A 24,114-nucleotide genomic window follows, 5' to 3' on the forward strand; every position below is an offset into this window, starting at 1 on the left:
GTCATTTTTCTAACAATTGTTTACAGACCGATTATTTCACTTATAATTCACTGTATCACAATTCCATTGGGTCAGTAGTTTACATACACTAAGTTGACTGTGCCATTAAACAGCTTGGAAAATTCCAGAAAATGATGTCATGGCTTTAGAAGCTTCTGATTGGCGAATTGACATAATTTGAGTCAATTGTAGGTGTACCTGTGGATGTATTTCAAGGCCTACCTTCAAACTCAGTGCCTCTTTGCTTGAAAATTAAAAGAAATCAGCCAAGACCTCATAAAAAAATTGTAGACCTCCACAAGTCTGGTTCATCCTTGGGAGCAATTTCCAAACATCTGAAGGTACCACATTCATCTGTACAAACAATAGTTCGCAAGTATAAACACCATGGGACCACGCAGCGTCATACCGCTCAGGAAGGAGATGCGTTCTGTCTCCTAGAGATGAATGTACTTTGGTGCAAAAAGTGCAAATCAATCTCAGAACAACAGCAAAGGACCCTGTGAAGATGCGGGAGGAAACAGGTACAAAAGTATCTATATCCACAGTAAAATGAGTCCGATATCTATCTAACCTGAAAGGCCGCTCAGCAAGGAAGAAGCCACTGCTCCAAAACCAACATTAAAAAATCCAGACAACGGTTTGCAACTGCACATGGGGGCAAAGATCGTACTTTTTGGAGAAATGTCCTCTGGTCTGATGAAACACAAATATAACTGTTTGGCCATAATGACCATTGTTATGTTTTGAGGAAAAAGGGGGAGGCTTGCAAGCCGGAGAACACCATCCCAACCGTGAAGCACGGGGGTGGCAGCATCATGTTGTGGGGTTGCTCTGCTGCAGGAGGGACTGGTGCACTTCACAAAATAGATGGCATCATGAGGAGGGAACATTTTGTGGATATATTGAAGCAACATCTCAAGACATCGGTCAGGAAGTTAAAGCTTGGTCACAAATGGGTCTTCCAAATGGACAATGACCCCAAGCATACTTCCAAAGTTGTGGCGAAATGTCTTAAGGACAACAAGGTCAAGGTATTGGAGTGGCCATCACAAAGCCCTGACCTCAACCCCATAGAACATTTGTGGCCAGAACTGAAAAAGCATGTGCAAGCAAGGAGGCCTACAAACCTGACTCAGTTGCACCAGCTCCGTCAGGAGGAATGAGCCAAAATTCACTCAACGTATTGTGGGAAGCTCGTGGAAGGCTACTTGAAACGTTTGACCCAAGTTAAACAATGTAAAGGCAATGCTACCAAATACTAGTTGAGTGTATGTTAACTTCTGACCCACTGTGAATGTGATGAAAGAAATAACAGCTGAAATAAATTATTCTCTCTACTATTATTCTGACATTTCACATTCTTAAAATGAAGTGGTAATCCTAACTGACCTAAGACAGGGAATATTTACTAGGATTGTATGTCAGAAATGGTGAAAAACGTATTTGGCTAAGGTGTATGTCAACTTCCTACATCAACTGTATATTCTTCTAAACCAAAAGGGGTATATTTATTAGTTGGACACTTAAGTTCATAATATATAGCCATTGATTCTGGAAGAACACACTGTATAAATGCCTCATGAGCTTTGTTCAACTGTCTAACCCATCAGAACCCAAAATATAAGCTTGTTTTATGGCTTTGTTTGTAAACAAAGCAATTGCAAACAAACACTGTATATCATAGCCCTGTCTATGAATTTGTTGGTTAAGACAACATATACAAAATTGTTGCATTTCTCCAGGCCCATACTTCAGCAGTTTACTGGTGTCCACTTTGTTATTGTTTGAACTGCAGATTGCCCCTTTAAAGTGAACATCCGACACTGGTCTTCTGTAGACTACACACTATGGAAGCCCCATGATCTACTATGTAACACAGAGATCCGGTGCTGGGAAGCACAGTAAATTGTCCATATTAGTCATCCCAATCTTCACGATACTGAAATCAGTACTGCAATAACCTTGCCACTCAGATATGTTGTCAGGAACATACTCGGGCCTCTCCCAGGTCCCCGTGTTATGAGTTACAAAACACAAGTTTGACTTTCACTGCAGGGACATGAATGATGTAAATCTTGTTATTACAAAATACTGAGAGGCAATAAACTCATGCTGGCAGTTATGATCTCAAAAATGTTCTACCCCAATATAATTTCAATAATCCTTACCGCAAGGGATGGTTTACCTTCTTACTCAATGACAGCAAACAGTTGTTCGTAAGGTTTTGGCGTAATGTTGATAAACAAATATACATATATTTAACTCATTCTTATATGTGTCTGTTTGTGGTTGTGTTTGGTAGTAATTAGCTTACTACAGTAACATCTACAAATGTATGGATAATGATTTGTAAATGACAAACAACTATAAGAAATGATTTAATAAGATACATTATTATAACACATTACCTTTATTTGAAGTTAGCAAAATCCAATTCAAAGACAAATATCACAGAAATACATAGTGGCAAGAGGAGTCAGCCCCCAATTCTCTCCTCCAATCCACATCCTTGATTAGAGGAGCCATAATTAACTTCTGCTTGGTTAGCACTCCAAACTCTCAACCAGATAAATAGAGCCTCAGAGCCGCATCAATGACAGACAGCTTCTACCTCTGTGGTAAGACTAACTTCTTTAACTCTGTTTATTCTAATGTCTCGGCACCTGATAATGTAGTTGTATTGTAAAGTTGCAATCTGTTCTAAATGCATTTGTCTGTTGTGACAGGGTATGAAATGTGTTTTGTGCATGGAATGTGTTTTTAAGTGGATTAATCTGGGATGCCATTCAACTTTTCTTACAACTCTTCAGGTGGGATGAGACTAAGTAATGTGTTTTTAATCATGACACCTCAATGTCTTACAGAACCCTCTAACACACAATTTAATCTGGGAGAGGAAGACAAGGTGAGACATTGTTAGAGTTTTTCACTCACATTTTTTCTATTGGAGAGTATTCTATGAGACAGTGTTATATTAACTACACAAGCTTACTACTTACCTAACTTTGTTGCTAATGTATAAAAGAATGAGCTTACCAAACCCGCTCACAGGATTGGTTAACTCTTGAGGTCCGTCTGGTCTCGACCAATTTAGGTAAATCCTCTTATCCTTTTATTGCCCCCCGTTGTTGGAATAACATGAAACCATGAATTCCCTGGTGCCGTCACGGCAGTTTAGGACTGTGGTGTTGAATCAATTCATTGAGGATTGCAGCTGTTTCAATTGATTGTATAATTTATTTGTTGAAATTGTGGTGTTGAGGTTGTGCCTTATGGTTATATTTATTCTTATTATTTTAATTGTAATGTCAATTATTCTTCCTGTTGTGAGAAAATGTTTGTACTCAGGGCAACATTGGGAATGAGACCTTGGTCTCAATTGGGTTATCCTGAATAAATTAGTGAATTTAAAAAAAAAACAGTTAAAAAAAAATAATTTGTTTGCTTTGTTTATGTTTCTCAGTGAGTCGCCACCATGAGTACCGACGCAGAGATGGCTTCTTATGGCAAAGCCGGTGTATACCTCCGTAAGCCTGAGAAGGAGAGGATTGAGGCCCAAAGCCAGCCCTTCGATTCAAAGAATGCCTGCTATGTGACCGATGTTAAGGAGCTGTACCTCAAGGGTACCATTGTTGGCAGAGAAGGGGGAAAGGTCCAAGTGAAAGTCCTTGACACTGGGGAGGTAAGCCTACAACAGGACAGAATTCAGTTTCAAGTTGAAGTTTGTTTATTCACAATTATATCTCAAAGCAAAATAACTTCAGATGTTGCAGGAGAACTTAAAACTTGTAGTTTATTTGAGGTTTAAAAAGGCTTCTGAATATTGTAATTTCACACATAAAAATGAACATGTCCTGTTGCTGCAGGATTATTTTACTGCTGTAGTAAACTGACTCAAATGAAGATCCTACATCTGTACAGTAAAATATATGACGGACTTGATAATTACTAAATTAAAGCAGTGTCGACAGATTCAGTAACAGTTCTTCCAATTGATCCAAGTGTAATGTAGATTACCGACTGATTTTCAGACTAATGACTTCAAAGAAGCTGATGTCTTCGAAATGAACCCTCCAAAGTTTGACATGATTGAGGACATGGCCATGATGACCTACCTCAATGAAGCCACTGTCCTGTATAACCTCAAAGAGCGTTATGCAGCATGGATGATCTACGTAAGAAACCTATTCTACATATAAATTACTGTATATAGGTATATATACACACTCATAAGTGAACATAGGACACCACCATATAAGGGAAATCTAAAATGCCCAAACTCCAAAATACACATGCTGTTTGTAAATTAAAAACACCTTTGCAAAAATAATGTAACTGAATACAAGAAACACTTGTAAGTGTTCCACAGAAGCTCTATACAGTTTAATAGAAAAGCTGATTTTGTTAATCCCCTAACTTCCTTCCCTTCATCCAGACCTACTCTGGGCTCTTCTGTGCCACGGTGAATCCCTACAAGTGGCTCCCTGTGTATGACGAAGAGGTTGTTAACGCTTACAGAGGAAAGAAGCGCATGGAGGCTCCACCCCATATCTTCTCTGTCTCTGACAGGGCCTATCAGTTCATGTTGACGGGTATGATCTTATACATGTGGATGAACGGATAGATTGATGGATAAATAGATAGAAGCTCACACAAGCAGATATGGGCAGCCAAGGTACTAGCTAGAAAAGTCAATGCAATAATATATTTTTTATTTACATCTAGTGAAAAGCGTGTGCAACACTATCTACTACTTTAAGATAATTGGCAAATGCCATAATGTATCAAAACGGTTTATATTCATATTCTTTGTTGTTTTTTTGCCTGCAGATAGGGAGAACCAGTCTATCCTGATTACGTAAGTTCTCAACTAACATCTAACATTATAGTTAGTTGGATATCATAACAATTATTAAGCGTATACGTGAACTATAGTAAATGAGGAAACATCTCAAAGTGTACTTTTTAGTGATTATGTTTTGAATGTCTGACACTGAAACATGAACCTCTTATTCTCTGTCATATAAACCAGTGGAGAATCTGGTGCAGGAAAGACTGTCAACACCAAGCGTGTCATCCAATACTTTGCCACCATTGCTGTGTCTGGAGGAGAAAGAAAGAGGGCGGCAGAACCCGGCAAAATGCAGGTACAGGTGTAGGATCTTAATTTGATGACCCTGTTGCAGGACAACTTCCAATGCAATGCAGGAAATGTAAAACTTGTAGTGTGTTTTAGGTTTACAAAACCTTTTGAAGTTTCCACTTTGACATTTCAAACTTGATTTCGCCTTAAGAAAAATGTATCAACCCCTACAAAATGTCCATTAATTGTACTAAACAAAAATATAAACGCAATATGAAACCATTTCAAATATCTTACTGAGTTACATTTCATATAAGGAAATCAGTCAATTGAAATAAATTCATTAGTCCCTAATCTATTTCACATTACTGGGAATACAGATATGCATCTGTTGGTTACAGATCCTGTACCTTTAAAAAAAAAGTAAAAAGTAAACCAGTCAGTATCTGGTGTGACCACCATTCACCTTATGCAGTGCAACACATCTCCTTGCATAGAGCTGATCAGGCTGTTTATTGTGGCCTGTGAAATGTTGTGCGACACCTGTCGCATTGTGTTGTGTGACAAGGCTGCACATTTTAGAGTGGCCTTTTATTGTCCCCAGCACAAGGTGCACTTGTATAATGATCATGCTGTTTAATTATCTTCTTGATATGCCAAACCTGTCAGGTGGATGGATTATCTTTGCAAATCAGAAAAACAGGGATGTAAACAAATTTGTGCACAGCATTTGAGAGGAGTACGTTTTTTGTGTATATGGAACATTTCTGGGATTTTTTATTTCAGCTCATGAAACATGGGACCAACACTACATGTTGTGTGTATATTTTTGTTCAGTGTATAATCCACATAATAATTCACATTTCCTGTTGCTGCAGCATTATTTTGCTGCAGTGTCAAACTGGCTCAAATTAAGATCCTACATCTGTAGGCCAGATATATATATATATATATATATAATCACTGCTTATTTTAAGACAGTTCCACCACTGTTGAAAAGGGTGTTCTATAGTACTGTATGTCATGCTGTTTCTGACCAATTTGTGTTCGTCTCCTTCAGGGGTCTCTTGAAGATCAGATTATTGCTGCCAACCCTCTGCTGGAGGCTTACGGTAATGCCAAGACAGTTCGGAACGACAACTCTTCTCGTTTTGTAAGTATGAGGGACACACTTGCCATGCTTGAATATTCCTTATTGATCTAGAATGACATGACAATGAAAGGCTGTACGATTGAGACATATCCAGTATTTCCAAATGTCCGTGTTAAACAACGGTTTAGAAATAAAGGAAAGCCCTATTTTCAGAGTACTGAGATGGACACCATGGCAGTTTCCTTTTGTTGACTCATTCCCTCATTTCTAACCCCCATGCTCTTCTTTAGGGTAAATTCATCAGGATTCACTTCCACAGTAATGGCAAGCTGTCTAGTGCTGACATTGAGACCTGTAAGTTGGGTGGATTGTTTGTTGGATTGTTTGTCATGAATGCACAATGTCCTAAATTCACAGAGATGATGTTTTATGGAGACCAAGCACTGAACTTGATCACTTCTTCTCTTTCAGACCTGCTGGAGAAGTCCAGAGTGACCTTCCAGCTGCCCGATGAGAGAAGCTACCACATATTCTACCAGATGATGACCAACCACAAGCCTGAGCTGATTGGTACGACAAAGTAGAAAGCTGTTTGACTATTTTTCTCGTTTAGTTGACAGGGAAATTGCACCTGAATCAACATATCAGTTTTCTCATATCAATGTGTAAGTGCTACAGTGAGTTATAAAGTTCAGGGTTGTATTACTCATGATTATTGTAATATTTCTAATTGAGATAGAGTTCAATAAACAGGGAAAGGGGATACCTAGTCAGTTGCACAACTGAATGCATTCAACCGAAGTGTGTCTTTCGAATTTAGCCCTACCCCTCTGAATCAGAGGTATGTGGGGGGTGCCTTAATCGGCATCCACGTCATCAGCGCCCGGGGAACAGTTGTTGTTGGGGGGTTAACTGCTTTGCTCAAGGACAGAGTGGCAGATTTATCCACCTTGCTGGCTCGGGGATTTGTACCTGCGACCTTTCGGTTACTGGCTCTTAACCACTAGGCTATTGCATGGCAAACTATTGCATGGAGAACGACTGCATGGAGAACGACTGTACTCCAGTGGAAATTATGGGGTAAAATCAATCAAACAATCCACGACAAAGTGACAATTCACCACTCAAATGTTGCCCTCATTTGATGACAAGTTAAATGGTATTGTGAAAGATGACATTTCCAGCCTCAGTGAGTTGGAGTTGCGCAAACCAATAAAGGTTCTTCCTGTAGTTTAATGTGTCTGTGAGTCATAAAGTCAGCTTCGTATTCCTGTGGTATAGACTCCTAGGAGGAATAGGGAGGGGAAATGATTAAATCCATACGGTTTCATTTGACCGCTCTATTTTGCATTGCATTACATTTGTATTTTGAGTTGCATTTGGCTCCCAATGCAGATCCAGTACGTCCTTTATGTCCGCACTTTCTAACCTTAATCTTCATCTCATGCAAAAGAGGAAAAGGGAGGGGAAAGCAAATTCCATCTAGTTTAACTAACTCTGTCCGGTTCTCTGTCCGCACAGAAATGACGCTCATCACCACCAACCCCTACGACTTCCCCATGATCAGCCAGGGGCAGATAAAAGTGGCCTCTATCGATGACAAAGAGGAGCTGGATGCCACAGATGTGAGTCTCTCAAACTATATACAAGAATGAATAACGTCTCTATCTCCTCTGAATGCAATGCACAATTATGTTGTTACTTAACTCCAAGCAGTGCAGCCCCATGACACTTTTGTCCAGTTTGAAACTCTCTGCACTTGTGATATCTCCTGTATGTGCGTACACTAAGTTTAACTATGGAGTTCCTGTCACTCAGGCCGCCATTGACATCCTGGGCTTCACCAATGATGAGAAGATAGGCATCTACAAGCTGACCGGCGCTGTCATGCACCACGGCAACTTACGTTTCAAGCAGAAGCAGCGTGAGGAGCAGGCCGAGCCAGACGGCACAGAGGGTGAGTCCTTTCTCCAAACACCGGAATAGAGAAAATGAAACTGGTTTCTCTGTCAGAGTAACACTACATTTGTCCCTGTATATGAGTCTGATGCTCTTTCTCTCTACAGTAGCTGATAAAATCGGTTACCTCTTGGGTCTGAACTCAGCTGACATGCTGAAACTTCTGTGCTACCCCAGAGTGAAGGTTGGCAATGAGTTTGTGACCAAGGGACAGACCGTGCCTCAGGTGAGGTCTTTACATCCAAGATGACATAATTGCTACAACACCACAATTCATTTTGTGTTAGATTTTTTTTTAAATCAAGCTCTATACCAGCAAGACATGAGCATTGTCGCACCTGTTTCTGCACAGGTGTATAACTCTGTGAGCGCTCTGGCCAAGTCCATCTATGAGCGGATGTTCTTGTGGATGGTGATCCGTATCAACCAGATGTTGGACACCAAGCAACAAAGGAACTTCTACATCGGTGTGCTCGACATTGCTGGGTTTGAGATCTTTGATGTAAGTATGTGATTATTACAGAATAAACAGTTTATGGCTTTAAGGTCTTATGACAGAAGGTGATTGAACTAATCTTCTTTGAACTTCACTAACAGTTCAACACCATGGAGCAGCTGTGTATCAACTTCACCAATGAGAAACTGCAACAGTTCTTCAACCATCACATGTTTGTCCTGGAGCAAGAGGAGTACAAGAAGGAGGGAATCATCTGGGAGTTCATTGATTTCGGCATGGACTTGGCTGCCTGCATTGAGCTTATTGAGAAGGTACGCAGACTGAGAATTCTACTTAAAAAATAATGTACTTTAGAATGGCCTACAACAGAGTTGACAGGGACGGATGTTGGAGTTGAGAGTGAATTATTATCCCTTTGATACAAGATGGCTGCTATTAATGTTACATTATTCATCAGCCAATGGGCATCTTCTCCATCCTTGAAGAGGAGTGCATGTTCCCCAAGGCTTCAGACACTTCCTTCAAGAACAAGCTGTATGACCAGCATATGGGCAAGAAAAAGACTTTCCAGAAGCCCAAGCCTGCCAAGGGAAAGGCTGAGGCCCATTTCTCCTTGGTGCACTACGCTGGTATTGTGGACTACAACATCTGTGGCTGGCTGGACAAGAATAAGGACCCCCTGAATGAGTCAGTGGTGCAGCTCTACCAGAAGTCTTCAGTCAAACTGCTGGTTCTTATCTACGTTGATTCTCCAGCTGAAGGTCATTTAACATTGTTAAATAATCGTTTTTGCCAATATTCCTGATATCAACATTACATTACACAAACTATTTGGTAGCAGTTTCAAATAGATTATCTCCGAAATAAAATATGGTGTTTACCAAATCACTCATGATTTGAACTATTTTTTTACAGACAGAGCATCCAAGAAGGGAGGCAAGAAAAAGGGAGGCTCCATGCAGACAGTGTCTTCCCAGTTCAGGGTGAGCTTTTCAAACCAGATAACTTTGAATGCAGGTTAACTTATCTGGTCAACATTTTTAACGCATCTTATTGACCAGATAAGTTCATTTGTATGAACGATTTCTGAGACGGCTGTTTGGTGTGTCCCCGCCCTGCAGGAGAACTTGGGCAAGCTGATGACCAACTTGAGGAGCACTCACCCTCACTTTGTGCGCTGTCTGATCCCCAATGAGTCGAAGACTCCAGGTACAAGAAACCTTGAGTGAAATACAAAATTGTAACCCAATGGTTTAGCAGCTAGTGAGATTCAGTACCTTAAAACAAAATAAGTACTAAGTAACTACCTGTACTTACATGTGGTACAAGATAGCTGTTTAAGTTATTCCCATATATTTACCCAGAAATAATGGCACTTACATCACCACAATCTATTAGTAGCCCTTACAATATTTGAGTGTTTCTTAGCTTTAATGATATTTTGTGTTTTTCAGGTCTGATGGAGAACTTCCTGGTTATCCACCAGCTAAGGTGTAACGGTGTACTGGAGGGTATCAGGATCTGTAGAAAGGGGTTCCCCAGCAGAATCCCCTACGGTGACTTCAAGCAGAGGTACCCTTTAGAAATGTCATCTATCTAACATGGCTCCATGTTAACTTTAGAATATAACTGAATTTGACAAAATAATAAGAAACTCAAACTCTTTCATTCTGAGAGCTTAAAATATTACATTCTGAAATCTTAAAATATTACATTCTGAAATCTTAAAATATTACATTCTGAGATTTAATAAATACAGACCAAAACAATGTTTGGCATCAATTGGCCTATGCTAGAGTTCATAAAAGAATGGCTAGAATGTTCCGCTGATTTCATAAACAGTGGTAGAACTGTGACACAGCAACAGAATAGCTTTGTTTGCCCACAACTTAAAAACTGACAGTTGCCAGTCTCTCCTAATCCAGGTACAAAGTACTGAATCCCAGTGTTATCCCAGAAGGAACATTTATGGACAACAAGAAGGCTTCTGAGAATCTGCTTGGGTCAATGAATGTGGCGCACGAGCAGTACAAGTTTGGACACACCAAGGTCAGGGTTCAAATACACTCAGGAAAGCAAACACAAAACATAAGTAAATCAACAATGTAAATGCTAACCACTCAATGCCTTTTTACAATAAATCTTGCCGTGTTGATCCCTCATTTAAATTCAACTCTACTTTCTGACTTCTGATGACATCCATTGATAATGTTGACTTATTCTCAGGTGTTCTTAGTTCTTACCGGTGTCTCGGGCATTTACCTTCCTGTTACATGCTCTCAGGTGTTCTTCAAAGCTGGTCTGCTGGGTGTCCTGGAGGAGATGCGAGACGAGAGACTGGCCTCTCTGGTCTGCATGATACAGTCTCTGTGTCGTGGGTTCGCCATGAGGAAGGAGTTTGTGAAGATGATGGAGCGGAGGTGAGGGATAGAAGATATCTCAAGATAAAGGCTCATCCAAATTCATCTAACAGGGTTGCAGTGGTTTCCATTTAATCTCCAATGATTCCAGGGATCAAATAGAACATGTTATATTCACCTTAAATTTACAAATCCTATACTTTTTTTTATTCATTAATTTAATTTCACTTTATTTTCTCTGAGGAGCTGGAGCGTTGTCCTCTAAATAAAATATTACTATTATTTAGCCATAACACTCACCAAGACCCCTGTCTCCTGTTGTTCAGAGAGGCTGTTTTCACCATCAAATACAACATTCGCTCATTCATGAATGTTAAACACTGGCCATGGATGAAGGTGTATTACAAGATCAAGCCACTGCTGAAGAGTGCTGAGACTGAGAAGGAGCTAGCCAACATGAAGGAGGACATTGAGAAGTGCAAAATCTCCCTGACCAAGGCTGAGGCCCGCAAGACAGAGCTTGAGGAGAAGATGGTGACCGTTCTGCAGGAGAGGAATGACCTGACGCTCCAAGTTGCATCTGTGAGCATCTGTCAAGTGCCTGGCTTGATTGCCCATATTTTATAGAAGACGATGGACAGGAGGTGTGCACTGATTAAATTAATGTCTGCCTATTTTTCTATCATTGTGTAACCAGGAATCAGAGAATCTGACTGATGCTGAGGAGAGGTGTGAGGGGCTGATCAAGAGCAAGATCCAGCTGGAGGCCAAACTCAAAGAGACGACCGAAAGGCTGGAGGATGAGGAGGAGATGAATGCTGAGCTGACCTCCAAGAAGAGGAAGCTGGAGGATGAGTGTTTGGAGTTGAAGAAGGACATTGATGACCTGGAGCTCACCCTGGCCAAAGTGGAGAAGGAGAAACACGCCACTGAAAACAAGGTCTAAAATCTTGACATAGCTGAACAATAGTAGAATCAAACCAAACCTAAACAATGACTGAAACTAACCACACAACTTACATACAAATGTTGTTGTGGCTGTGTTCAGGTCAAAAATCTGACTGAGGAGATGGCCTCTCAAGATGAGAGCGTTGCCAAGCTGACCAAGGAGAAAAAAGCCCTCCAAGAGGCTCAACAGCAGACACTGGACGACCTGCAGGCAGAGGAGGACAAAGTCAACACTCTGACCAAGGCCAAGGCCAAGCTGGAACAGCAAGTTGATGACGTGAGTGGAGTCACACTTTATCGAGTCATGGATTTATATATTGTTAGAGTATACATTTAGCTAGGCAGTGGCATAATCGTTGATTGTTAAAAAACTGACACAAGTATCTTAACATGTAGCTTGAGGCTTCTCTGGAGCAAGAGAAGAGGCTCCGTATGGACTTTGAGAGAGCCAAGAGAAAGCTGGAGGGAGACCTGAAACTAGCCCACGAATCCATAATGGACCTGGAGAATGATAAGCAGCAGTCTGAAGAAAAGATCAAAAAGTACATTAAAAAAAATAGTTTTCTGTAGTTAGGAGTTTGAAAGACTCTTTTAAATGAAAAAATGACTGAGTAGTGATGCATTTATCTTACCATAGGAAGGACTTTGAGACCAGCCAGCTCCTCAGCATGATTGAGGATGAGCAGTCTCTGGGTGGTCAGCTGCAGAAGAAAATCAAGGAACTCCAGGTACAGTAGAGTATCTAACCCCGGCTTTAGTATAGTATTCCATATATTACTAGATGTTCTAGATACTAGATGTTCAAAATACTACATGTTCTAGAGACTACATATTCTAGATACTAGATGTTCAAAATACTACATGTTCTAGAGTCTACATATTCTAGATACTAGATGCCAGTCTTATGTATTTAGCAACTTTCTGTTGTTGCAATAAAACAGTATAAATGCACAACTATCCAGCCTATTTTTTATATTTTTTTGCAAGGTCAGTTTAAATTTCCCCATCCTCCCTTGTTTTAGGCTCGTATTGAGGAGATGGAGGAGGATATTGAGGGTGAGCATTCTGCCAGGGCAAAGGTTGAGAAGCAGAGGGCCGATCTCTCCAGGGAACTTGAGGAGATCAGTGATAGGCTGGAGGAAGCTGGAGGAGCCACTGCTGCTCAGATCGAGATGAACAAGAAGCGCGAGGCTGAGTTCCAGAAACTGAGACGCGACCTCGAGGAGTCGACCCTGCAGCACGAGGCCACAGCCGCAATCCTGAGGAAGAAGCAGGCTGACAGTGTGGCGGAGCTCGGAGAGCAGATTGACAACCTGCAGCGCGTTAAGCAGAAACTGGAGAAGGAGAAGAGCGAGTACAAGATGGAGATCGATGACCTCTCCAGCAACATGGAAGCTGTCACCAAGACTAAGGTGAGTATTTGAATCAAACCCCAAATACTCAACATGAATGGAATGCTGCCAGACAGCAGAATTGCATCCAGCTCTAAAGTTGGACACATTTGTAAGCACACCACAGCTTCAACTGAGTGAGTTAATCCTATGGGCACATAGGGTAGTGCAATGACCTGGAAGGTGCAGGGCTGGAGTAGCATCGCTCCCAAATTACTATCTACAAAACCCTACTGCAAGACAGAAATGTATACAAGCTGTACACCATAAGAAAGTAAAATGACATATCTATATTTCACTAACAGGGCAATCTGGAGAAGATGTGCCGTACTATTGAGGATCAGCTGAGTGAGCTCAAGACTGGGAACGATGAGAACCTTCGCCAGATCAACGACATCAGTGGACATAGGGCCAGACTCCTGACTGAGAACGGTACCCACAACAATGACCAACACATTTTCCATACATAATCTAAATCAGTACCCAACAACATGTGTTAGGGGCTATTGTACAAGGCTGCAGTATTTTTAAGAACAGAAGAATTTACAATGTGCAGTCTCATCCCTTGCAGGTGAGTTTGGACGCCAGCTGGAAGAGAAGGGAGCTCTGGTGTTTCAGCTGACCAGAGGCAAGCAGGCCTTCACACAGCAGGTGGAGGAGCTAAAGAGGCAGATTGAGGAGGAGGTCAAAGTAAGGGAATCAAAATACTCTACCAAGCACAGAGTATAGAGTCAAATGCCTCTTGTCATGTTTATAATAACTAAACCATCCTCAGCAATGTATTACTGTAACCTGTTTTGCTATCTCTCACTCAGGCTAAGAATTCCCTGGCCCATGGTGTCCAGTCTGCCCGCCATGACTGTGACCTTCTGAGGGAGCAGTTTGAGTTGGAGCAAGAGGCCAAGGCAGAACTGCAACGCTGCATGTCTAAGGCCAACAGCGAGGTGGCTCAGTGGAGGACCAAGTATGAGACGGATGCCATCCAGCGCACAGAGGAGCTTGAGGAGGCCAAGTAAGCAGTTACACTTAAAACAACCTTTAATTATAACTATGATCCTAAATGTGCGCGTCTTCCCACCTTCCTAATTTCACTTAGTTATGAGGCATCATGTTTATATGATACATTTATCTGATTACCTGTGGAAGCATTAAAATATTAACTCTTTCCTGTCTCACAGGAAGAAGCTGGCGCAGCGTCTGCAGGACGCTGAGGAAATGATTGAGGCAACCAACTCAAAGTGTGCTTCGCTGGAGAAGACCAAGCAAAGGCTGCTGGGAGAGGTGGAGGACATCATGATTGATGTAGAGAGGGCCAACGCTATGGCTGGCAACCTTGATAAAAAGCAGAGGAACTTCGACAAGGTGAAAAAGTACACTTCACACACTATACCGACTTTTGAAATGTGCTATTAAATGGACTGGAAAAATAAATAGCAACAAATCTGATAGGCATTATCAGTATGACCCTGCTGGTTATCTAGGAACATCTTGGCCATGTTCTGTTATAATCTCCACTCGGCACAGCCAGAAGAGGACTGGCCACCCCTCATAGCCTGGTTCCTCTCTAGGTTTCTTCCTAGATTCTGGCGTTTCTAGGAGTTTTTCCTAGCCACCGTGCTTCTACACCTGCATTATTATTATTATTATTATTATTATATATTATTGCTTGTTTGGGGTTTTAGCCTGGGTTTCTGTACAGCAGATTGTGACATCAGCTGATGTAAGAAGGGCTATATAAATACATTTGATTGATGTGTCTCCAGTGATCATAAGGTATCATGGCTTATTTCTGACTAGAAGGAAAGCTGCATCAAGAATAAATCCCATAAAATCCCATAACATCCAATAGGTTCTGGCTGAGTGGAAGCAGAAGTATGAGGTGGGCCAGGCTGAACTGGAAGGAGCTCAGAAGGAGGCTCGTTCTATGAGCACAGAGCTCTTCAAGATGAAGAACTCCTATGAGGAGGCTCTGGATCAGCTGGAGACTCTGAAGCGAGAGAACAAGAACCTCCAACGTGAGTAAACAACAGGAGTTGTTTATTTGGCCCATTTGGAGTGTACAGTTTACAATCACTTTTTATTGTTATCAGTTATAGATGTATTTTTTTGAAACATCTATGGTACCAAAATACTTTTATGCAAAGCTGTATCAAATCAAATCAAATCAAATTTATTTATATAGCCCTTCGTACATTAGCTGATATCTCAAAGTGCTGTACAGAAACCCAGCCTAAAACCCCAAACAGCAAACAATGCAGGTGTAAAAGCACAGTGGCTAGGAAAAACTCCCTAGAAAGGCCAAAACCTAGGAAGAAACCTATATGTATGTATATGATATTTGGCAACATTCACGAAAATCTCCGTTCTAAACCATTTCTCGGTGTTTGTGCAGAGGAGATCTCTGACCTGACTGAACAGATCGGAGAGACAAGCAAGAGCATCCATGAGCTGGAAAAGGCCAAGAAGACTGTGGAGATGGAGAATTCTGAGATCCAGACCGCTCTGGAGGAGGCTGAAGTGAGCAGATATGATACATCCTTGTGTAGTCGAATAATGTAACAGAATGAGAGCTACAGTGCTGTTCAGTACTCCTGTATTGGTACTTGTTGTAGTAATATAGCTTCCAGTTCTTCACTAGGTGGTGCGCTCCTCGAAATAGCAGACGTGCATAAAGATGGCGGTCTCCATGTAGTTACCACAAATTACCCTCCGTCACTCTTTTTTGTATCTGCATGACCGGTGCATCAAGTCTGACACCAACAGGCTCTTGAACAGCTTCTATCCCCAAGCAATACGACTGATAAATAGCTACACAGACTGAGTTTACCATTTATCTTTATTTACCTTTTATTTCAATCTTTGCACACTCACAGGACCCTACCCACTCTCACACACACACTCACAGGACCCTACCCACTCTCACACACACACTCACAGGACCCTACCCACTCTCACACACACACTCACAGGACCCTACCCACTCTCACACACACACACTCACAGGACCCTACCCACTCTCACACACACACACTCACAGGACCCTACCCACTCTCACACACACACACTCACAGGACCCTACCCACTCTCACACACACACTCACTCCATCATCTGCTCACTCACACATAACATTATACTGACTCTACACACCCACTCACATACTTTATTATATATATTTTTATTTAACCTTTATTTACCTAGGCAAGTCAGTGAAGAACAAATTCTTATTTACAATGACGGCCTACACCGGCCAAAACCCCACGGCGCTGGTCCAATCGTGCGCCGCCCTATGGGACTACTAATCACGCCCGGTTGGGATACAGCCTGGAGTCAAACCAGGGTGTCTGTAGTGAGGCACTGAGATGCAGTGCCTCAGACCACTGCACCACTCGGGAGCATACAAGCTGCTGATACTCTGTTTATCTTATATCCTGTTGCCTAATCACCTTACCCCTATACATATCTACCGCCATCACCCCAGTATCCCTGTCACCTTACCCCTATACATATCTACCGCCATCACCCCAGTATCCCTGTCACCTTACCCCTATACATATCTACCGCCATCACCCCAGTATCCCTGTCACCTTACCCCTATACATATCTACCTCCATCACTCCAGTATCCCTGTCACCTTACCCCTATACATATCTACCTCCATCACTCCAGTATCCTGTCACCTTACCCCTATACATATATACCTCCATCACTCCAGTATCCCTGTCACCTTACCCCTATACATATCTACCTCCATCACCCCAGTATCCCTGTCACCTTATCTACCTCCCCCTATACATATCTACCTCCATCACTCCAGTATCCCTGTCACCTTACCCCTATACATATCTACCTCCATCACCCCAGTATCCCTGTCACCTACCCCTACCCCTATACATATCTACCTCCATCACCCCAGTATCCCTGTCACCTTACCCCTATACATATCTACCTCCATCACCCCAGTATCCCTGTCACCTTACCCCTATACATATCTACCTCCATCACCCCAGTATCCCTGTCACCTTACCCCTATACATATCTACCTCCATCACTCCAGTATCCTGTCACCTTACCCCTATACATATCTACCTCCATCACCCCAGTATCCCTGTCACCTTACCCCTATACATATCTACCTCCATCACCCCAGTATCCTGTCACCTTACCCCTATACATATCTACCTCCATCACTCCAGTATCCCTGTCACCTTACCCCTATACATATCTACCTCCATCACTCCAGTATCCCTGTCACCTTACCCCTATACATATCTACCTCCATCACCCCAGTATCCCTGTCACCTTACCCCTATACATATCTACCTCCATCACCCCAGTATCCCTGTCACCTTACCCCTATACATATCTACCTCCATCACTCCAGTATCCTGTCACCTTACCCCTATACATATCTACCTCCATCACCCCAGTATCCCTGTCACCTTACCCCTATTCATATCTACCTCCATCACTCCAGTATCCTGTCACCTTACCCCTATACATATCTACCTGCATCACCCCAGTATCCTGTCACCTTACCCCTATACATATCTACCTCCATCACTCCAGTATCCCTGTCACCTTACCCCTATACATATCTACCTCCATCACTCCAGTATCCTGTCACCTTACCCCTATACATATCTACCTCCATCACCCCAGTATCCCTGTCACCTTACCCCTATACATATCTACCTCCATCACCCCAGTATCCCTGTCACCTTACCCATATACATATCTACCTCCATCACCCCAGTATCCCTGTCACCTTACCCCTATACATATCTACCTCCATCACCCCAGTATCCCTGTCACCTTACCCCTATACATATCTACCTCCATCACCCCAGTATCCTGTCACCCTTACATATCTACCTCCATACATATCTATATCCTCCATCACCCCAGTATCCCTGTCACCTTACCCCTATACATATCTACCTCCATCACTCCAGTATCCTGTCACCTTACCCCTATACATATCTACCTCCATCACCCCAGTATCCCTGTCATCTTACCCCTATACATATCTACCTCCATCACCCCAGTATCCTGTCACCTTACCCCTATACATATCTACCTCCATCACCCCAGTATCCCTGTCATCTTACCCCTATACATATCTACCTCCATCACTCCAGTATCCCTGTCACCTTACCCCTATACATATATACCTCCATCACTCCAGTATCCTGTCACCTTACCCCTATACATATATACCTCCATCACCCCAGTATCCCTGTCACCTTACCCCTATACATATCTACCTCCATCACCCCAGTATCCCTGTCACCTTACCCCTATACATATCTACCTCCATCACTCCAGTATCCTGTCACCTTACCCCTATACATATCTACCTCCATCACCCCAGTATCCCTGTCACCTTACCCCTATACATATCTACCTCCATCACCCCAGTATCCTGTCACCTTACCCCTATACATATCTACCTCCATCACCCCAGTATCCCTGTCATCTTACCCCTATACATATCTACCTCCATCACCCCAGTATCCCTGTCACCTTACCCCTATACATATCTACCTCCATCACCCCAGTATCCTGTCACCTTACCCCTATACATATCTACCTCCATCACCCAGTATCCCTGTCACCTTACCCCTATACATATCTACCTCCATCACCCCAGTATCCCTGTCACCTTACCCCTATACATATCTACCTCCATCACCCCAGTATCCCTGTCACCTTACCCCTATACATATCTACCTCCATCACTCCAGTATCCTGTCACCTTACCCCTATACATATCTACCTCCATCACTCCAGTATCCTGTCACCTTACCCCTATACATATCTACCTCCATCACTCCAGTATCCTGTCACCTTACCCCTATACATATCTACCTCCATCACCCCAGTATCCCTGTCACCTTACCCCTATACATATCTACCTCCATCACCCCAGTATCCTGTCACCTTACCCCTATACATATCTACCTCCATCACCCCAGTATCCCTGTCACCTTACCCCTATACATATCTACCTCCATCACTCCAGTATCCTGTCACCTTACCCCTATACATATCTACCTCCATCACCCCAGTATCCCTGTCACCTTACCCCTATACATATCTACCTCCATCACCCCAGTATCCCTGTCACCTTACCCCTATACATATCTACCTCCATCACCCCAGTATCCCTGTCACCTTACCCCTATACATATCTACCTCCATCACCCCAGTATCCCTGTCACCTTACCCCTATACATATCTACCTCCATCACTCCAGTATCCTGTCACCTTACCCCTATACATATCTACCTCCATCACTCCAGTATCCCTGTCCCCTTCCCCCTATACATATCTACCTCCATCACCCCAGTATCCTGTCACCTTACCCCTATACATATCTACCTCCATCACTCCAGTATCCCTGTCATCTTACCCCTATACATATCTACCTCCATCACTCCAGTATCCCTGTCACCTTACCCCTATACATATCTACCTCCATCACTCCAGTATCCTGTCACCTTACCCCTATACATATCTACCTCCATCACTCCAGTATCCCTGTCACCTTACCCCTATACATATCTACCTCCATCACTCCAGTATCCTGTCACCTTACCCCTATACATATCTACCTCCATCACCCCAGTATCCCTGTCACCTTACCCCTATACATATCTACCTCCATCACCCCAGTATCCCTGTCACCTTACCCCTATACATATCTACCTCCATCACCCCAGTATCCCTGTCACCTTACCCCTATACATATCTACCTCCATCACTCCAGTATCCTGTCATCTTACCCCTATACATATATACCTCCATCACTCCAGTATCCCTGTCACCTTACCCCTATACATATCTACCTCCATCACTCCAGTATCCCTGTCACCTTACCCCTATACATATATACCTCCATCACCCCAGTATCCCTGTCATCTTACCCCTATACATATCTACCTCCATCACCCCAGTATCCCTGTCACCTTACCCCTATACATATCTACCTCCATCACTCCAGTATCCCTGTCACCTTACCCCTATACATATATACCTCCATCACTCCAGTATCCCTGTCACCTTACCCCTATACATATCTACCTCCATCACTCCAGTATCCTGTCATCTTACCCCTATACATATATACCTCCATCACTCCAGTATCCCTGTCACCTTACCCCTATACATATCTACCTCCATCACTCCAGTATCCCTGTCACCTTACCCCTATACATATCTACCTCCATCACTCCAGTATCCTGTCACCTTACCCCTATACATATCTACCTCCATCACTCCAGTATCCCTGTCACCTTACCCCTATACATATCTACCTCCATCACTCCAGTATCCCTGTCACCTTACCCCTATACATATCTACCTCCATCACTCCAGTATCCTGTCACCTTACCCCTATACATATCTACCTCCATCACCCCAGTATCCCTGTCACCTTACCCCTATACATATCTACCTCCATCACCCCAGTATCCCTGTCACCTTACCCCTATACATATCTACCTCCATCACCCCAGTATCCCTGTCACCTTACCCCTATACATATCTACCTCCATCACCCCAGTATCCCTGTCATCTTACCCCTATACATATCTATCCCCTCCATCATCTCCAGTATCCCTGTCACCTTACCCCTATACATATCTACCTCCATCACTCCAGTATCCTGTCACCTTACCCCTATACATATCTACCTCCATCACCCCAGTATCCCTGTCACCTTACCCCTATACATATCTACCTCCATCACCCCAGTATCCTGTCACCTTACCCCTATACATATATACCTCCATCACTCCAGTATCCCTGTCACCTTACCCCTATACATATCTACCTCCATCACTCCAGTATCCTGTCACCTTACCCCTATACATATCTACCTCCATCACCCCAGTATCCCTGTCACCTTACCCCTATACATATCTACCTCCATCACCCCAGTATCCTGTCACCTTACCCCTATACATATCTACCTCCATCACCCCAGTATCCCTGTCACCTTACCCCTATACATATCTACCTCCATCACCCCAGTATCCCTGTCACCTTACCCCTATACATATCTACCTCCATCACTCCAGTATCCCTGTCACCTTACCCCTATACATATCTACCTCCATCACCCCAGTATCCCTGTCACCTTAACTCCAGTATCCTGTCACCTTACCCCTATACATATCTACCTCCATCACTCCAGTATCCCTGTCACCTTACCCCTATACATATCTACCTCCATCACCCCAGTATCCCTGTCACCTTACCCCTATACATATCTACCTCCATCACCCCAGTATCCCTGTCACCTTACCCCTATACATATCTACCTCCATCACTCCCCTGTCACTTACCCCTATAGTATCCCTGTCACCTTACCCCTATACATATCTACCTCCATCACCCCAGTATCCTGTCATCTTACCCCTATACATATCTACCTCCATCACCCCAGTATCCCTGTCACCTTACCCCTATACATATCTACCTCCATCACCTCCAGTATCCCTGTCACCAGTATCCCCCCTATACATATATACCTCCATCACCCCAGTATCCCTGTCATCTTACCCCTATACATATCTACCTCCATCACCCCAGTATCCCTGTCACCTTACCCCTATACATATCTACCTCCATCACCCCAGTATCCTGTCACCTTACCCCTATACATATCTACCTCCATCACCCCAGTATCCCTGTCACCTTACCCCTATACATATCTACCTCCATCACCCCAGTATCCCTGTCACCTTACCCCTATACATATCTACCTCCATCACCCCAGTATCCCTGTCACCTTACCCCTATACATATCTACCTCCATCACCCCAGTATCCTGTCACCTTACCCCTATACATATCTACCTCCATCACTCCAGTATCCTGTCACCTTACCCCTATACATATCTACCTCCATCACCCCAGTATCCCTGTCACCTTACCCCTATACATATCTACCTCCATCACCCCAGTATCCCTGTCATCTTACCCCTATACATATCTACCTCCATCACCCCAGTATCCTGTCACCTTACCCCTATACATATCTACCTCCATCACTCCAGTATCCTGTCACCTTACCCCTATACATATCTACCTCCATCACCCCAGTATCCCTGTCACCTTACCCCTATACATATCTACCTCCATCACCCCAGTATCCCTGTCATCTTACCCCTATACATATCTACCTCCATCACCCCAGTATCCTGTCACCTTACCCCTATACATATCTACCTCCATCACTCCAGTATCCTGTCACCTTACCCCTATACATATCTACCTCCATCACCCCAGTATCCCTGTCACCTTACCCCTATACATATCTACCTCCATCACTCCAGTATCCTGTCACCTTACCCCTATACATATCTACCTCCATCACCCCAGTATCCCTGTCACCTTACCCCTATACATATCTACCTCCATCACCCCAGTATCCCTGTCACCTTACCCCTATACATATCTACCTCCATCACCTCCAGTATCCTGTCACCTTACCCCTATACATATCTACCTCCATCACCCCAGTATCCCTGTCACCTTACCCCTATACATATCTACCTCCATCACCCCAGTATCCCTGTCACCTTACCCCTATACATATCTACCTCCATCACTCCAGTATCCTGTCACCTTACCCCTATACATATCTACCTCCATCACCCCAGTATCCCTGTCACCTTACCCCTATACATATCTACCTCCATCACCCCAGTATCCCTGTCACCTTACCCCTATACATATCTACCTCCATCACTCCAGTATCCCTGTCACCTTACCCCTATACATATCTACCTCCATCACCCCAGTATCCCTGTCACCTTACCCCTATACATATCTACCTCCATCACCCCAGTATCCCTGTCACCTTACCCCTATACATATCTACCTCCATCACCCCAGTATCCCTGTCACCTTACCCCTATACATATCTACCTCCATCACCCCAGTATCCCTGTCACCTTACCCCTATACTATACATATCTACCTCCATCACCCCAGTATCCCTGTCACCTTACCCCTATACATATCTACCTCCATCACCCCTCCAGTATCCCTGTCACCTTACCCCTATACATATCTACCTCCATCACTCCAGTATCCTGTCACCTTACCCCTATACATATCTACCTCCATCACCCCAGTATCCCTGTCACCTTACCCCTATACATATCTACCTCCATCACTCCAGTATCCTGTCACCTTACCCCTATACATATCTACCTCCATCACCCCAGTATCCTGTCACCTTACCCCTATACATATCTACCTCCATCACCCCAGTAGTATCCCTGTCACCTTACCCCTATACATATCTACCTCCATCACCCCAGTATCCCTGTCACCTTACCCCTATACATATCTACCGCCATCACCCCAGTATCCCTGTCACCTTACCCCTATACATATCTACCTCCATCACCCCAGTATCCCTGTCACCTTACCCCTATACATATCTACCGCCATCACCCCAGTATCCCTGTCACCTTACCCCTATACATATCTACCCCCATCACTCCAGTATCCTGTCACCTTACCCCTATACATATCTACCTCCATCACCCCAGTATCCCTGTCACCTTACCCCTATACATATCTACCTCCATCACTCCAGTATCCCTGTCACCTTACCCCTATACATATCTACCTCCATCACCCCAGTATCCCTGTCACCTTACCCCTATACATATCTACCTCCATCACCCCAGTATCCCTGTCACCTTACCCCTATACATATCTACCTCCATCACTCCAGTATCCCTGTCACCTTACCCCTATACATATCTACCTCCATCACTCCAGTATCCTGTCACCTTACC

At 43.4% G+C, this 24,114-nt stretch overlaps 1 protein-coding gene across 1 annotated transcript in view; it reads left to right on the plus strand.

Annotated features, from left to right (window-relative positions):
* Window positions 1–2,866: 2,866 nt before the first annotated feature.
* LOC118387367 (myosin heavy chain, fast skeletal muscle-like) overlaps window positions 2,867–24,114 on the plus strand; it is a 28,267-nt gene continuing 7,019 nt past the window's right edge. The window contains exons 1-32 of the mRNA XM_035775651.2: window positions 2,867–2,908; window positions 3,467–3,685; window positions 4,035–4,178; window positions 4,439–4,595; window positions 4,834–4,861; window positions 5,036–5,150; window positions 6,147–6,239; window positions 6,470–6,533; window positions 6,651–6,749; window positions 7,701–7,804; window positions 7,998–8,136; window positions 8,246–8,364; window positions 8,491–8,640; window positions 8,736–8,906; window positions 9,053–9,356; window positions 9,511–9,578; window positions 9,717–9,804; window positions 10,050–10,167; window positions 10,521–10,644; window positions 10,879–11,015; window positions 11,282–11,537; window positions 11,653–11,895; window positions 12,004–12,180; window positions 12,300–12,445; window positions 12,541–12,631; window positions 12,926–13,315; window positions 13,600–13,726; window positions 13,866–13,984; window positions 14,110–14,306; window positions 14,473–14,656; window positions 15,144–15,309; window positions 15,687–15,811. Of these exons, the coding sequence (XP_035631544.1) occupies window positions 3,479–3,685; window positions 4,035–4,178; window positions 4,439–4,595; window positions 4,834–4,861; window positions 5,036–5,150; window positions 6,147–6,239; window positions 6,470–6,533; window positions 6,651–6,749; window positions 7,701–7,804; window positions 7,998–8,136; window positions 8,246–8,364; window positions 8,491–8,640; window positions 8,736–8,906; window positions 9,053–9,356; window positions 9,511–9,578; window positions 9,717–9,804; window positions 10,050–10,167; window positions 10,521–10,644; window positions 10,879–11,015; window positions 11,282–11,537; window positions 11,653–11,895; window positions 12,004–12,180; window positions 12,300–12,445; window positions 12,541–12,631; window positions 12,926–13,315; window positions 13,600–13,726; window positions 13,866–13,984; window positions 14,110–14,306; window positions 14,473–14,656; window positions 15,144–15,309; window positions 15,687–15,811 (4,650 nt within the window). The 5' untranslated portion in view covers window positions 2,867–2,908; window positions 3,467–3,478. The remainder of the gene's footprint in view (window positions 2,909–3,466; window positions 3,686–4,034; window positions 4,179–4,438; window positions 4,596–4,833; window positions 4,862–5,035; window positions 5,151–6,146; window positions 6,240–6,469; window positions 6,534–6,650; window positions 6,750–7,700; window positions 7,805–7,997; window positions 8,137–8,245; window positions 8,365–8,490; window positions 8,641–8,735; window positions 8,907–9,052; window positions 9,357–9,510; window positions 9,579–9,716; window positions 9,805–10,049; window positions 10,168–10,520; window positions 10,645–10,878; window positions 11,016–11,281; window positions 11,538–11,652; window positions 11,896–12,003; window positions 12,181–12,299; window positions 12,446–12,540; window positions 12,632–12,925; window positions 13,316–13,599; window positions 13,727–13,865; window positions 13,985–14,109; window positions 14,307–14,472; window positions 14,657–15,143; window positions 15,310–15,686; window positions 15,812–24,114) is intronic.

The sequence above is a fragment of the Oncorhynchus keta genome, chromosome 9 (assembly GCF_023373465.1).
Source record: "Oncorhynchus keta strain PuntledgeMale-10-30-2019 chromosome 9, Oket_V2, whole genome shotgun sequence".
Taxonomy (NCBI): Eukaryota; Metazoa; Chordata; class Actinopteri; order Salmoniformes; family Salmonidae; genus Oncorhynchus; species Oncorhynchus keta.